The 14,086-nt window shown below is 38.0% G+C and overlaps 2 protein-coding genes across 2 annotated transcripts in view; both read left to right on the plus strand.

Annotated features, from left to right (window-relative positions):
* Positions 1-14,086, plus strand: part of LOC125801640 (macrophage mannose receptor 1-like) — a 224,400-nt gene that overhangs the window by 24,599 nt on the left and 185,715 nt on the right. The window lies entirely within an intron of this gene.
* LOC125801643 (secretory phospholipase A2 receptor-like) lies at positions 1,998-3,233 on the plus strand. Its single transcript, XM_049478428.1, has 2 exons — positions 1,998-2,320; positions 2,424-3,233. The coding sequence occupies exons 1-2, from the start codon at positions 2,029-2,031 to the stop codon at positions 2,774-2,776; spliced, it is 645 nt and encodes a 214-aa protein (XP_049334385.1). The 5' UTR covers positions 1,998-2,028; the 3' UTR covers positions 2,777-3,233.

Raw genomic sequence — 14,086 nt, forward strand, 5'->3', positions numbered from 1 at the left:
AAAATACCACGACAGTAAATACAAATTTGGTTTTATTTTTGTGCACTGTTTAGTTAGATCACCCCAGTTTTGTACTGGAACCCGTTTTCAAATCTCATTAATGGCGCTTTGTCATTTTCTTATTGTGAAAGTGGTCGTAATTCTGTGTGTTAATTGTTACGGTTGTGGTAGGTGTTGGATACAAGTGTACAGCAGATAGAAAGAATTATTTTTAATTCTATATGTTTATAGTGAACGTATTTATGTGCATATATAGTAATTAATTTTATTACTTATATCAATATGGTCTATTATTTATTTTGACACTTCTATTATTAGTTAAATATATTATTTGAATCGAAGTGTTTCGATACACTGTTTTGAAGTCTGTATCAAAACGAAAAAGCCACATGACTGCACAAAAACAGACTTAATTATGGCACACAGTTTCGAAACGTTTAAATCTTTTCTCGAGTTTGGGTAGTAATAAAGTGAAAGCAGCAGATCTGAGATCAGAGCTGAGATATATGAGAGTTTAAAAATGTAATCTCTGATCTCAGAACTGTTTGTTGTAAACATGACCCAAGACAACACAGTCACATTTTGAAAGGGATCAATTTGATTAGATCTCCCAAAAAACACACTTTTGTCATCAGAGTTTATATAGGGTGCTGCACAGGTGCAGCTGGTTGATAATGATCACCGCCAGGAATTATGGGACTTGGCGTTTTTAGCCCCAGAGGTGTGTCTCAATTCGGGCTGCATCCTTCGAAGGACTCATTTGAAGGCTGATTACGTCACCGCGGTGCGACTAGGCTGTCCCATTTCGAATGTGGCCGACGAATGCAGCCTACTTTTCCTCGGAAACGATGGATGCACATGGTGTATCCTTCACAGCCTATAGTATCCCAAGATTCATTGCTCGCCGGCCTATTTCAGCACGAAAAGGGCGGAGTCAGCAGAGGAGTCTGTATTATGTAGTTTATAGATATATAAATACATATATATATATATATATACATATATATATATAAACTAAATATTACTTTATTCTAATTTCTTCTTTTTTTCCCAACTTCATTTCAAACACCCTTTTATTTGTTTATGTTCAGTTTCACCCATTCATATTTAAAGCATTTAAGTATTATTTGCACAGTTAATTAACCTGGACTTTATTAATTTGGTATTTTGTGGTCTGAAGAAAACTAGAATCAAAATCTCTGGCTCATTTCTCAGCTCTGACTTTGGTTGTGGAAGGTAAAATCTCAAACATGAAACAGGAAATACTCCGTAGGGTAGACTGTCCCATTTCAGTACTGCCATCGCAGCCTACCCATCCTTCGAAGGTCACACCTTCGTAGACCACGTCCTTCGAAGGATGCAGCCCCTGAATTGGGACACACTGCAAGTCTACCATTTCTTCTCCTGTGTCTACCTGCTCCCTGCTGGAAGTCCAATTAAAATGTCTTAAAATGTCATTTTACCTGCAGATCCCCTGTGTAACACTTTAATTTCTGTTCCGCTTCATTAACTACAGAACGTTTCTCCACAGTCTTTTCTGCTGCAGAACAAAACAATTCTCTCACAACTTTCCATCTCATAGAGAAGAACCTGACTCAGTCTGAAGCTCGAGCAGCTTGTAGAGAGAACTACACTGATCTGGTCACTGTGTATAATGATGAAGACATCACTGCACTGATCAGACTGACTGGTATCGGCTCTGCATGGACTGGTCTTTACAGGAATCAGTCCAGTGTAAAATGGTCTAATGGTGATAACGTTACATTCAGCAATCTGGAGACTGGAGACTGTGGCTCATTGCCCTGCTGTTCTGTTATGAAGGCTGGTGGTTCATGGGAAAATCTTCAGTGTACACAGACAAGAAACTTCATGTGTTACAAACAAGGTAAATACTGACTATAAACTACAGATATTTCAACTGTATTAACTCTGAACTATTTGTTCTTTTTAGATCCAACTCTAAATACAAATCATTGCTTCTCCTCCACAGATCAGACTAACCGCAGTTATCATCTGATCAATGAGAAAATGACCTGGTATGAAGCTCAGAGTTACTGCAGGAAGAACTACACTGATCTGGTCAGCATCAGAGATCAGGAGCAGAATGAAGCAGTGAAGATAGCAGGGACGAAAACAAAAGATCCCTTCTGGATTGGTCTGCTGCGTGATGACTGGCAGTGGGCTGATGGAGGAAGATCTGCTTACAGAAACTGGTGGGACGATCACCCTAAACCTTCTCCAGCAGACTGTGTGAAACTGGTATCAGGAAAAATGTATTCAGTACCGTGCAGTAATACTGGATCTGCTCTGTGCTACAGCAGTAAGTCCTGACTTCTTCTATTGATCTGTTTCTTCTATTGATCTGTTTCTTCTATTTCAGTCTAAAACATGCTTTTCTGTTTGTGCTCATGTGTCTCTATCAGTGCACATCCATGTTAGTGATGACACCATGAGCTGGGAGAACACTCTGGACTACTGTAAGAAAGATAACAGGGATGGACTTCTGCGCATCGAGTCTGATCTGGAGCAGGAACAGCTGGAGTCTGAGCTCAGGAGGAGGGGTGTCTCTGGGCCGATGTGGGTGGGGCTTGGACAGAAGCGAATCACTGAGCTGCTGAAGTTGTCTAGTAGACTGTCTTTGGGTCCCTGGACCAAGTGGTCTGGAGAGCGCCCACCGCCTTCCAGCTGTGGTGCCCCGAACCCTGTGGAGAAATCATTCAGTGTGAAGACGAGCGTCTCTAAACTCAGAGCCGTCTGTCGACTTAAACGAACTTAACAGTTTAGTGTTTCTCTGACTCTTCGATTTCTTTCAGGAAGAGCTTCATCATTATAAACGCTCATCCTAATCAAGCAGTCGAGCAGATAAACACTAAAATGTGCAGAAATTCTTCATTTATACACCGTGTTTCAAAATGTTATGCAAGTGATATTTCACTTCGATTTTAACTAAATAGTCCATGTAAATAACAGTAAATATAATTTTAAGTCATGACCCGTTTTAGTCCAATTTTATTCAACAAACCTCTGCCCCTCTTTGCTGATGTCGCGGCCTTGTTGGGACGTGGTGGCCATCCATCATCTGGACCATCCAGGGTTACACAGCATTTATCAGTAAACAAGACTGTTTGGAAATTAGTCTTTATGTATGTCTGGACCCACTGCAACCGTTTCTGCTTGTGAGCTCTGGTTAGGGGCGGCAGAATAGTAGATTTATACACAACTGCATCGCAAGAGTCCAAAGGCACCAGCAGCTTCAAATACCTGTTTGCTGGTTTGTAACGGCATTTTAGCAGCTGCTGTCTTAATCAGATTAATTTATCTATCAGAAACCTTCCTCGTTTTGCCTTTATCTGCACAAACCTGTCTGTGCTCTGAATCAGCCACAAATCCCTGTACTTCACAGTACAATGATCACGCTTCAGTTTTTATGAAAATTCTATTGTTTTCATATCTTGCAATGGCACTGCAATATTTCATGCTTTTCAGCAGCAGAGAGATCCCTTTTCTTTCCCATGTTGCTTGAAACCTGTGGCCTGCTAAATAATGTGGAACAGTGCGTTTTGAGTTTTTTTTTTTTATTACTATAATTGGGAGGTTTGTTTAATAAAATTGGATTGATACTTAACAGGTCATGACTTAGAAATAATACTGACTGTCACTTGCTACACACTTCAGTTACTGTATATATTTTTTACAATGCTTAAACTTTCTTTACCTATAAGGTTTCGGTACAAAGGGTGATTTTTATAAAGTAATATTTCTACTGCATTTGTATTCCATATTTTATTTGAGAGGAAATATTGTAATGTGTTGCTGTGTAATTTCTGAACATTGAACATTTATTAACAATAAAAAGAAACAAAATGTTATATTTGTTTGTATTAATGTGTAGTGTAAATTGTGCAGCACTTTTTTCTAAGATTTTATATTAGATTAAATTATTTTACAGTAATTAGTTTAAAAAAAGTCCAGTTATCAGTTGATTCATAGCTGATAAACCACTGTTATTCTGTTGGGTTAGAAACAAATGACTGGGTAAAATTTCAGAGTATGAACATTTGAGCATATTGTTAAAACAGTCTCCCCCTGGTGGTAGAAAGATGTAGAGTGAAATGTAGATAATTTACAAACGTGCCCATTAACAACCCAGTAGAATTTTTTCGATCATACATGTTGCTTAGTATGAACACAGACACGTCCCTTACAGCTGCAGCCGAGCCACACTCAGAGACTTCGTTTTTGTTCCTGTGTCTGTCTGTGTTTCGGTTCCCTTCCCTGGTGGTTTTTCTGTTCCTGTCCCTGTCCCTGTGTTCGTGTCCATTCCTGTTAATGTGTTCATCACTGTCCCCTGGCCCAGTAATGTGCAGTGCCCTGTCCAGTCTTTCCTCCATTTGCATCCCCAGTCCAGTCCTCTGTCCAGTCTCTCTTTACGTCCCCTCTCTAGTCCGCCTTTCTGTCCTCATTCCAGTGTCCGTCCCTATCCCCTGTCCAGTCCTCTATCAAGTCTCCGTTCGTGCCCCATGCCCAGTCTCCTTTCGCGTCCCCTGTCCAGTCCGCGTCCTCGTCCCTTGGCTTTCGTTTCGTTTTTGAGTGCCTCGGGAGCTGCGCGTTTAGGAGGGGCTTCTGTCACGTCCTTGCCCTGTTTCCAATCTGTGGTCATGTTTTTCTGTGTGTGTTTACCTGTTCCTTGTGCCTGTGCTCTCCCACGTGCTCCCTCTTTGTAGCTCCGCCCCAGTGTTAGTCCACATCTTTACCTTTAGTGTTGTCACCTGTGTTCAGTTGTAGCTCCGTCACCTAGCCCCAGGTGTTTCTAGTTCCAAATGTGTATTTATAGCTTTGTGTTTCCTGTTCCCGTGTCGGTCCTTGTACGTTTCACGTCTGTCTGTGCGCCGTGTTATCACTTGTGTTTCTTCAGTCCTGGTTTCTTTTGTTTATTCCATGTTTATTTTGTGTTTATTTTTGTTAAACATTTTTGTGGTTTGCGTTTGTGTTCGCCTCCTCGTCCTTCCTGCACCCCACCTGACACCCTTTTATTACTTCAACCCCATCATGCTGAGATTTATGTGTTTGTTTATTTATTTGTTTTTTATTAATATTTTGATAAAATATGTTGTGGATAAACAAAGGTGAAACCTTTTTGGCAGTTAAATTGGGAATATTTTTAAATACTCTACAAAAATCTACATGGAATAAAATGATCATAAACAAGGGACATCTCATATTAAGGTCCTACAAGAATTACTTACAATTCATAATCATACGGGGGCTAAGCTCTCTGGGACAGGGTTAAACTTTTTTTAGTGAGAAAAAATATTTTTCAAAGGTTTAATTAATTGACTACCAGTTGAAATGATCAAAAACTAATTTTGAGGTAATTTTACATTTAAAAAGTATGATCCAAAATTTACATATAAATATCTCAGAGATCATCCGAATACCTTGAGAGATAAATGTGAAATTAAACAGGGTGTAAATGTCTGTGCACTCCAGCAGAGTGCGCTCTCAGCCTGCCATTATTTCTCTCTCAAATCTAAGGCTGTGTTTGAAACAGAAAATTCTGCCTCAGTTCAGCATTTCTGACATTTCAGATGAAGCCTAAATATATATAGAACTGTTCTTTGTTCTTTTTCAGGGATGTGTTTGCTGTAATCAGGAAAACTTGTTCTTATAATAGCAGCCTTGTGTTCATTTTTCCTGACAATAAACAAAGATTTTACAGATTGCTAGTTCTACAGAAACATTCACATCTGGGATGAAAAATGTCTTAATTCTTTAATAAATGTAAACTATATTATTACATAATAATTAGCTGTATGAATATTTTTTGTTATTTAAACATTGCGTGCACCAAAGAAAGGTACAATAAGGGACAGTAACACCAGGCACATTTTTTATTTTATAAAATGTCACTAATCATCAAACCACATCATAAAATATCTGCACTTCTGTGGTGTTTAAAAAATCATTTGATGGCTCAAAAAGTATTTTTATGTAGTAAAAGACTATATAATTTCTTATGACATCTCTGTACAAGCGTTTTCTCACGACCCTCCAGTCTCCTGATAACTTTACCTTTACTACGACTTTTTTAGTCTTAAAATCCAGTAAAACCTTGATTCAGTTAAAAAATCTTTCATTTTTTTCCTGCAAATCATGTAACAGTATGTTAGCGTGTTTGCTATTTGAGTTAAAATCAGTAATGAGGAAAGTGCACAGTGTGGGCGTGGCCTAAATGCGTTCTGTCTCTGTAGCTTCTGAGTTCCTTTCTCCAGCATTCAAACACATTAATGAACCAAGCAGCTCTCTACCTGTAAACACCCTAAAAATGTGGAAATGAGGTAAATGTTTGATGATATAGTGAACTAAGCTTGGTTATATTCATAAAAAAACTGTTTATGTACATTTACCTGTATGTTAGCACCTGTTGCTAAAGCTAAAGGTGGTTGCTAGGCAGTTGTAGTTAGCATGTTTGCTAACAGAATCAAGACTTAAGTAGTTTCTAAATATGGAGTACACAAGTGTGGACTCCTGTACTTGGCCAGGAGGAGTCCCGAGGACGGGATGACGCCATACAGTTCTTATGTAATTGGAACAGCTCTGTTCTTGATCATGTGACCCTCTCAGGAGAGTAGGAGCAGGTTTTCATATAGCCGTTTTTTTATAAATAAACTATATATCTGACGTCTAAACCCCTACATTCTTACCTAAAAATAACTTTAAACTTTATTTTATCACACAGCAGTACTATTTTCTAAACATATAACTTACAGTAAGTACTTTTTCCATTAAGCCAATACTGCTGCGAGGTGCATTCTGGGATGTTGGACTGTAAGAAGTCCACACTAGTCATCTTATTTGCATCTGTGATAATAAGTGGTCAATAAGAACACAATTATCCATTAACACATCGCATACATTAATTCCAAAGGGGGGGGGGGGGGGGGGGGGAGAGACTGTATATAGCTGGACAGAGCATCGTCTCTTAAAAGTGAAGGCGCCCCCTGCTGTTCGGCTGCAGAAAGCTGTGTAACCCCACCCATCCCCATAGGTTTCAATGGCAAAACAGACAACTTTCAATCACGTTTTTTTCTAATATACTGTAATTCTACCTCCATTATTTAAATGCAACAGCTAGTGTAACCTCTGCTTATATTGTCAAATTTTTATATCCCCACAGAATTCGGTTTTTAAAACTTTATTCGGCTCTATTCAAAAAAGGTGTGGTTATGGTAAAAGGGCTGCTTATGGGCGGGACCAATAACAGACCGTCAGCTCCGCTCCGCCCCGCTCTGCAGTCTGTGACCGCGAGGCAGCCCTGAGGGGCGGGGTTATTTAAATGAGTAGGCGGTCTCTCCACAGTCTTTCTCCCTCCTCTGGTCTCTACTGCGCAGACTCTGGTCTCTGAATCGCCAAAATGGCGGAAGATTTTGGCTTCATTTTCATTGAATGAATGGGAACGGCGACACGGCGTCCATCTTTATATACAGTCTATGGTTTGGACCACCACACATTAAACATGACATAATATGCAGCCTTGTTAAATGTCCCTTTTATTTAATATTAATTTAACTTATTAATTATTTATTAAGTTTTTAAATAAATTAATTTTTTCATTTTATTTTAATACAATAGTTTATTTAGGCTCACACACTATTCCCTATTTCTTTTAAGTTACCTTACTTACCTGTCAGTCAATAGCCTGAGTAGTAGGCAGGGCTAGAACCTGCTGTGGGGAAGCTGTTACTGTAGGTCGACTTAGGTGTTTAAATACATAAGAAAGCAGGAAATTACATATGAAAATACATATATAATTGTTAAATCCCTTAGGTTGTTAGCTAAACTTCATGGAGCAGCCTTTTTTTTTAGTAACGTTATCTTAGATAGCTAGTATTGATAAGCCATCGGAATTTTGCTTGTTGAGCTGTGTTGTTGCTAAGCAGATACTGTTGAAGGTGCAGCATTCAATTTTCCTCTCTTTTTTTCTAATTCTATGCAAATGTTTCGCGTCTGTGGGACTTTTTCCTGGAAGCATATTTGCATATAGTTTCCTCATCAGTGTATTTGCTTTTTGTTATGACCTGGTCTACAAGTCACGCCACAACAGGAAGTTAGAGTGGGCTCTCTCCCCAGATCCTCTGCCAGACCAAGCGCTGGACACTGTGCAAATGTAAAATGTACGTATTAGCATTATTTTATTGACAAGCGATACAGAATACAACTCCCTGCCACCAAAAGAGGAGAAAAGACTAGACAAATCCAAATGGCATTATGTAACAATTCAGAGGCAGGATGCAAATGCAGGTCAGCCTTTTTATTAGTAGCCATTACAAAACAAAAACTAAGAACAAAAACGAGACAAAGAAAGAAACAGTGACATAAAAACGAAGACTATTAAACAAAATAAAGGACTAACAAGGTCTGTCAAACAAAGAATCAAAAATAAACAAAGAAACAAACAAACTTAAGAAACCAAACCAGAAACTTACACAAAACGGCAGGAATGAGGGTCAAACTAACAGCAATCACACAATAAAGCGGGGTAGAACACAACAGGGTAAAACAAAAAGCACAACCACATGGAGTATTTATACACAGGCACAGACAAGGTACACCCAGAGAAGTAATGAGCAGGGTGGGGTTACAAATGAGGCAGGCGGGGCTAGTGCAGAGACAGGGTAATAAAAAACAAGGCCATGTGCTTACAGAACACATGGCTAGTAACACAAGACAGAAAAACTGAGGACAGAAGCACACAGAATCAAAAGAGAGAAATACAAGACAGGCACAGGATAAGGTGTGACATAACCCCCCCTTTAAAAGAGGGATAACAGAGGACAGGACAAGACAAGAGACAGAACTAAGAGGGAGGAACACAGGACAAGACAGGTGACCGGACTATGGACTAGACATTGGATATAAGGGGAGACTGGACTGTAAATGGGAACAGAGACCGGACAAAAGACTGTACAGGGAGCTGAGACTGGACAGGGGACACAGACTGGACGAAAGATCATTAATAATTGTGAGTGTATATGTATTAGTATAAATATATAATAATACTGGATGCTGGTGATCTTTGGGACCTTAGGCAGCACTGCATTAAAAAGGCATGATTCTGTCTGTGTTCAGGAACACTACCAGAAATCATTACCTGTGAACACAGTAAGTAAGTGCAATCTACAAAAACAGTATTAGGAAGGATGCCCAAAAATAACAGTTACATTTTCAGATAAGCTGAGAACTTGTTTGACTGGTTCTCCAGTCTCCAACCATGGAAACAGATGCAGCAGCCATACGTCAGAGTGTTTCTGTGTTTAGTAGAACATTTGTTTATCAGCTCCTGCCCACACAGGGCCTGACCTTACACTGACGTTATTATGATGAGCGTCATCCTTGTGTTTCAAACATTTCCACCTCATTCAGCAACGAGAACTTCAGCAGGTAAGATCTTTCTCACGACATGATCTCAAAGGGGCTGGATTCCTCAAAACATCTCAGCACAAAGATGATTCTTAGAGAGTAGAACGAGCATCACACGGTACACTCTCTCTACTATCTCTCAGGATGATCCTGATGCTGAGATGCTTTTGAAAAACTTGGTTCTGATCTGTTGTTGTTGTTGTTTTTTACATTATTTGATAGTGTTGAATTATGTAGCTGTGTGTAAATTGGATTACATTCTTCATACCTCAGAACTGGTGGGAGTTTTTGGTGTCATGGCTACCGTCCCATTCCTCCTTCTCCTTCTCTTCCTCCTCCTCCCAGGTAAATATATATTCATCTATTGGGTTTTTAATTATAATTTAAAACAAGGAACATAGGAGATATTTAATATATTTCCTACTTAAAAATTCAGCTGGTTTCAGAAGGTTTAAGCTGTTTTTTTGATGTTCATGTGTTTAATCAGCTTTTTACCAGCATAGTGTATGTTGCATTTAATTCTGGTCATCTATTAATCAGGTTGACCAGTGTGGCCTTGCTGGTTATGCTGGTCAAACAGTGAGTTCATGCTGGTCAAGCTTGGTTATACTGGTTATTTAGCTTGTTCAGGTTAAGAAATCACAAAAGGTATATCTTTAAGATGGGAAATGTAATTATGCAATTCTAGAACAACATATACATTAAAAAAAACAACAACAATAACAATGAGATATAAAATCATATATAATGTAAAGATAAAGATAGAATATTTAAAATATGCGAATAAAACTAAAGCAGAGATGTCAAATAAGACATAAGATAAAATATATACAGTAATAATATAACTAAGAACTCAAATTGAACATATATATAATATAATAAAATATATACACTAAATTGACAGAAGTAGACAGCGCTCTCACTACTGACTAATTATTTTAAATATTAATCAATTGGTTTATTTTATTTTTTAGGAAAAAAAGCTAAATGTAATGTACAGTAGCTGAGCAATAGGAACAAGCTAAACTGGTTCCCACCCAACAATATGTTATCCCAGGTGATCGCTGTGACCTTACTTAGTAGTTCTTAAGGTGTTGCTAGGTGGTTGCTATCCCATGTGGTTGCTAAGGTGTTCCAACGTTGCTAAGTGGTTGTTAGATTGTTTCTATGCTGTTGCTATGGTATTTTAAGAAAGTTAAATTCCAAGATGGTTGCTACAATGTGTTGCTAAGTTGTTCCTAGCTGATTGCTATTGTGTTGCTAGGTGTTTGCTAAGGTGTTTCTTTGTTGATAAGTGGTTGCTATCTGGTTTCTATGCTGTTGCTAGGCTGCTGCTATGGTATCCAAGTGGTTGCTAGGTAGTTGCTAGCTAAGTTATTCTTAGCTGTTTATATTGTGTTGCTAGGTGACTGCTATCCCATGTGGGTGATACGATGTTCCTATGTTGCTAAGTGGTTGCTATCTACTTTTTTATGCTGTTGTTATGATATCCAAGACAGTTCCTGTGATGCTAAGTGGTTGCTAGTTACTAGGGTATGCAATGTGGTTGCTATAATGTTGCTAAGTTGTTACTAGCTAGTTTCAATTGTGTTGTTAGGTGGTTGCAAAGGTGTTGCTAGCTGGTTGCTAAGGAGTTGCTAGGTGGTTGCTATCCCATAGGTGTTGCTAGCTGTTTTCTATGCTGTTGCTAATCTGTTGCTATGGTATCCAAGACAGTTGCTGTGGTGTTACTGAGTGGTTGCTAGGCTATGCAAGGTGATTGCTACAATGTTGCTAAGGTGTTCCTAACTCATTGCTATTGTTTTGCTAGATGGATGCTAAGGTGTTCCTATGTTGCTAAGTGGTTTCTAGCTGGTTTCTCTGCTGTTGCTGTGGTATACAAGATGGTTGCTATGGTGTCACAGAGAGCTTGCTAAGGTATGCAATATGGTTGTTACTATATTGCTATGTTGTTTCTAGCTGGTTGCTATTGTGTTGTTAGGTGGTTGATGTGGTACCCAATATGGTGTTTTTATGATAATAAGTGATTACTATCTGGTTTCTATGCTGTTGCTAGGCTGCTGCTATGGTATCCAAGATGGGGTGCTACTGAGTGGTTGCTAGGTAGTTGCTATGCTGCTAAGTGGATTCTAGCTGGTTTCTCGGCTGTTGCTGTGGTATTAAAGACTGTTGTTGTGGTGTCTCAGAGAGGTTGCTAGGGTATGCAAGATGGTTGCTACAATATAGCTATGTTGTTTCTAGCTGGTTGCTATTGTGTTGTTAGGTGGTTGCTGTGGTATCCAATATGGTTGCTATTTATGTTGCTAAGTGGTTTCAAGCTGTTGCATGGATGTTACTCCATGCTAATTGGTTCATTGCTAAGCTGTTGTTAGATGGTTGCTATGGAAACTGTATGTTTGACAAATTTTGAAAGATTACTGAGTGTTTCCAGTCGTGTTTCAAGTGCTTTCTAGGTGTTGTTGAAAATGCTTGTGAGTGAATGGGAGGAACGAGGGATGAAAAAACAGCAAATAGTTGAGTTCATTGATTTGCAACAATAAATATTTATTATTCCATTTTTAATGAGCTGTAAAATGTTTGTGTGTAAAAATTTAGACACATCTACTCGTGTTTATTTGTGTTCTGCTTCATTAACTACAGAACTTTTCTCCACAGTCTTTTCTCCTGCAGAACAAAGTCCTCTCAGAACTTTTCATCTCATTGTGAAGAACCCAGTATTCAGTAATCAGTCTGAAGCTCGAGCAGCTTGTAGAGAGAACTACACTGATCTGGTCACTGTGTGCAGTGAAGAAGAGAACACTGCACTGATTAATCTGATCAACAGTACAGTCTGGATTGGTCTTCAGCGCAGTCAGTTCAGTTCTAAATGGTCTAATGGTGATGAAGTTACATTCAGTGCTCTGACTGGAAGCTGTGGGCCAAAGCCCCGCTGTGCTGCTATGAAGACTGATGCATCATGGGAAAGTCCTCTGTGTACAGAGAGAAGAAACTTCATGTGTTATAAACAAGGTAAATACTGTTTATTAACGATTGAGCTTCAGATGTTAAAGGTCATCATTCTTGTTACTGTTTTTACATAACCATTTACCACAATTGCTTTATACCTTATTATTAAATAATCTTTTTCTGATACTGTTTTATATGGCGAATGCATGTAAATGATCTCTGTTCTTATTGGCTTCTCTGTATTTATGAAGCTACTGAGACACTATGTGTGAGTTCAGTGAGGGCAGAACTAAACTAAACGTACTTTAATGTTTGTATTCTGTATATTATAACTGTATGGTGTAACACTTTCAGCTTAAAATCCATGTATAAACTTGAGATGTAAAGTAATATAGTAAATCTAATTCCCTACTGTACTTAAGTACTAAAAGGCTGTATCTGTATCTACTGGAGTATTATTTTTACTCGTACTTTCACTTTTTCTTCATTACATATTTTCCATGACTTTAATACTTTCACTATGATACATTGTTTATTTGCTGCATCGTTACTAATTCTCGCTAAAGACCTCGCTGCTCCCGTTCTGCCTTTAGCACTGAGAACTTTCTTCTGCTTTCTGTAATAAATACAGAACACAGTAATGTACTTCTACTTTCGGTACTTTAGTACTATATTTTACAAATAAACTACTTAAGCAATACTTAAATACAAAAAATGTTGATACTTTAGTTATATACTTCCACTTAAGTGTAGAGCGTAAGGAACACTTTAACTTCTACTTAACTCACTTTTTATGATAACACTCCAAAAATCCATCGGGAAACTAGATAAAATGTATTTAAATTAAGACAAAAATGCTTAAATTAAGCAAAAAAATCTGCCAATGGGGTAAGCAACATTTTCTTATAAAGTATTCTTAAAATCAAGACTCAAATCAAGCAAAAATATTTCATTGTCTAGCTTAAATTTCTACACTTGTATCAGAATAACTTGACTGGTGACCTTTTGTGTTTATTTTGAGTTCAAATTACTTAAAATAAGATGACAATTCTAAGTAAGACTGAATACGATAATTATTCCTAAAATATGTAAAACAATCTTACATTTACAATGCTTAGTAAGACTAAACATTCTTATCAGAGCAAGAAATAAGATTTATTGCTTTGAAACTAGATTATTACCCTTGCTAAGATTTCATTTTTTGCAGTGAAAGCACTTTTAATCAAGTCTGATAGGACCTTATACAGGTCTGATAATCAGATTAACTACAGCAGTTCTCTGTGAATGATCATGATTAATCTAATCAGGATCAATCACCTTAAAATGTGTGTGTGCTAAAATGTCACAAGCCATGTAAAAATGTTGAATTACAGGAGAATGTTGTGTCCAAACTTAGTAAAATGATTAATTTGCAAAACAAAAAAAAGTGTTTAATTTTTTTGATTATTGGCGAGCATTAACACATTAATGTTGACTGCACTTATTTTAATTCCTAAGCCTGACATTACTGCTAATAAAAGCACCCCACATACAAAGAATGGTGGTGACCAAAATCTCAAAGAGTTTCTGCAGAAAAGAGCTAAATGTGTTCGCTCTTTCTCCTCCACAGATCAGACTGACCTCACCTTCAGCTATCACCTGATCACTGAGAATAAGAACTGGTATGAAGCTCAGAGTTACTGCAGGAAGAACTACACTGATCTGGTCAGCATCAGAGATC

The sequence above is a fragment of the Astyanax mexicanus genome, chromosome 4 (genome assembly GCF_023375975.1).
Source record: "Astyanax mexicanus isolate ESR-SI-001 chromosome 4, AstMex3_surface, whole genome shotgun sequence".
In the NCBI taxonomy this organism is placed as follows: domain Eukaryota; kingdom Metazoa; phylum Chordata; class Actinopteri; order Characiformes; family Acestrorhamphidae; genus Astyanax; species Astyanax mexicanus.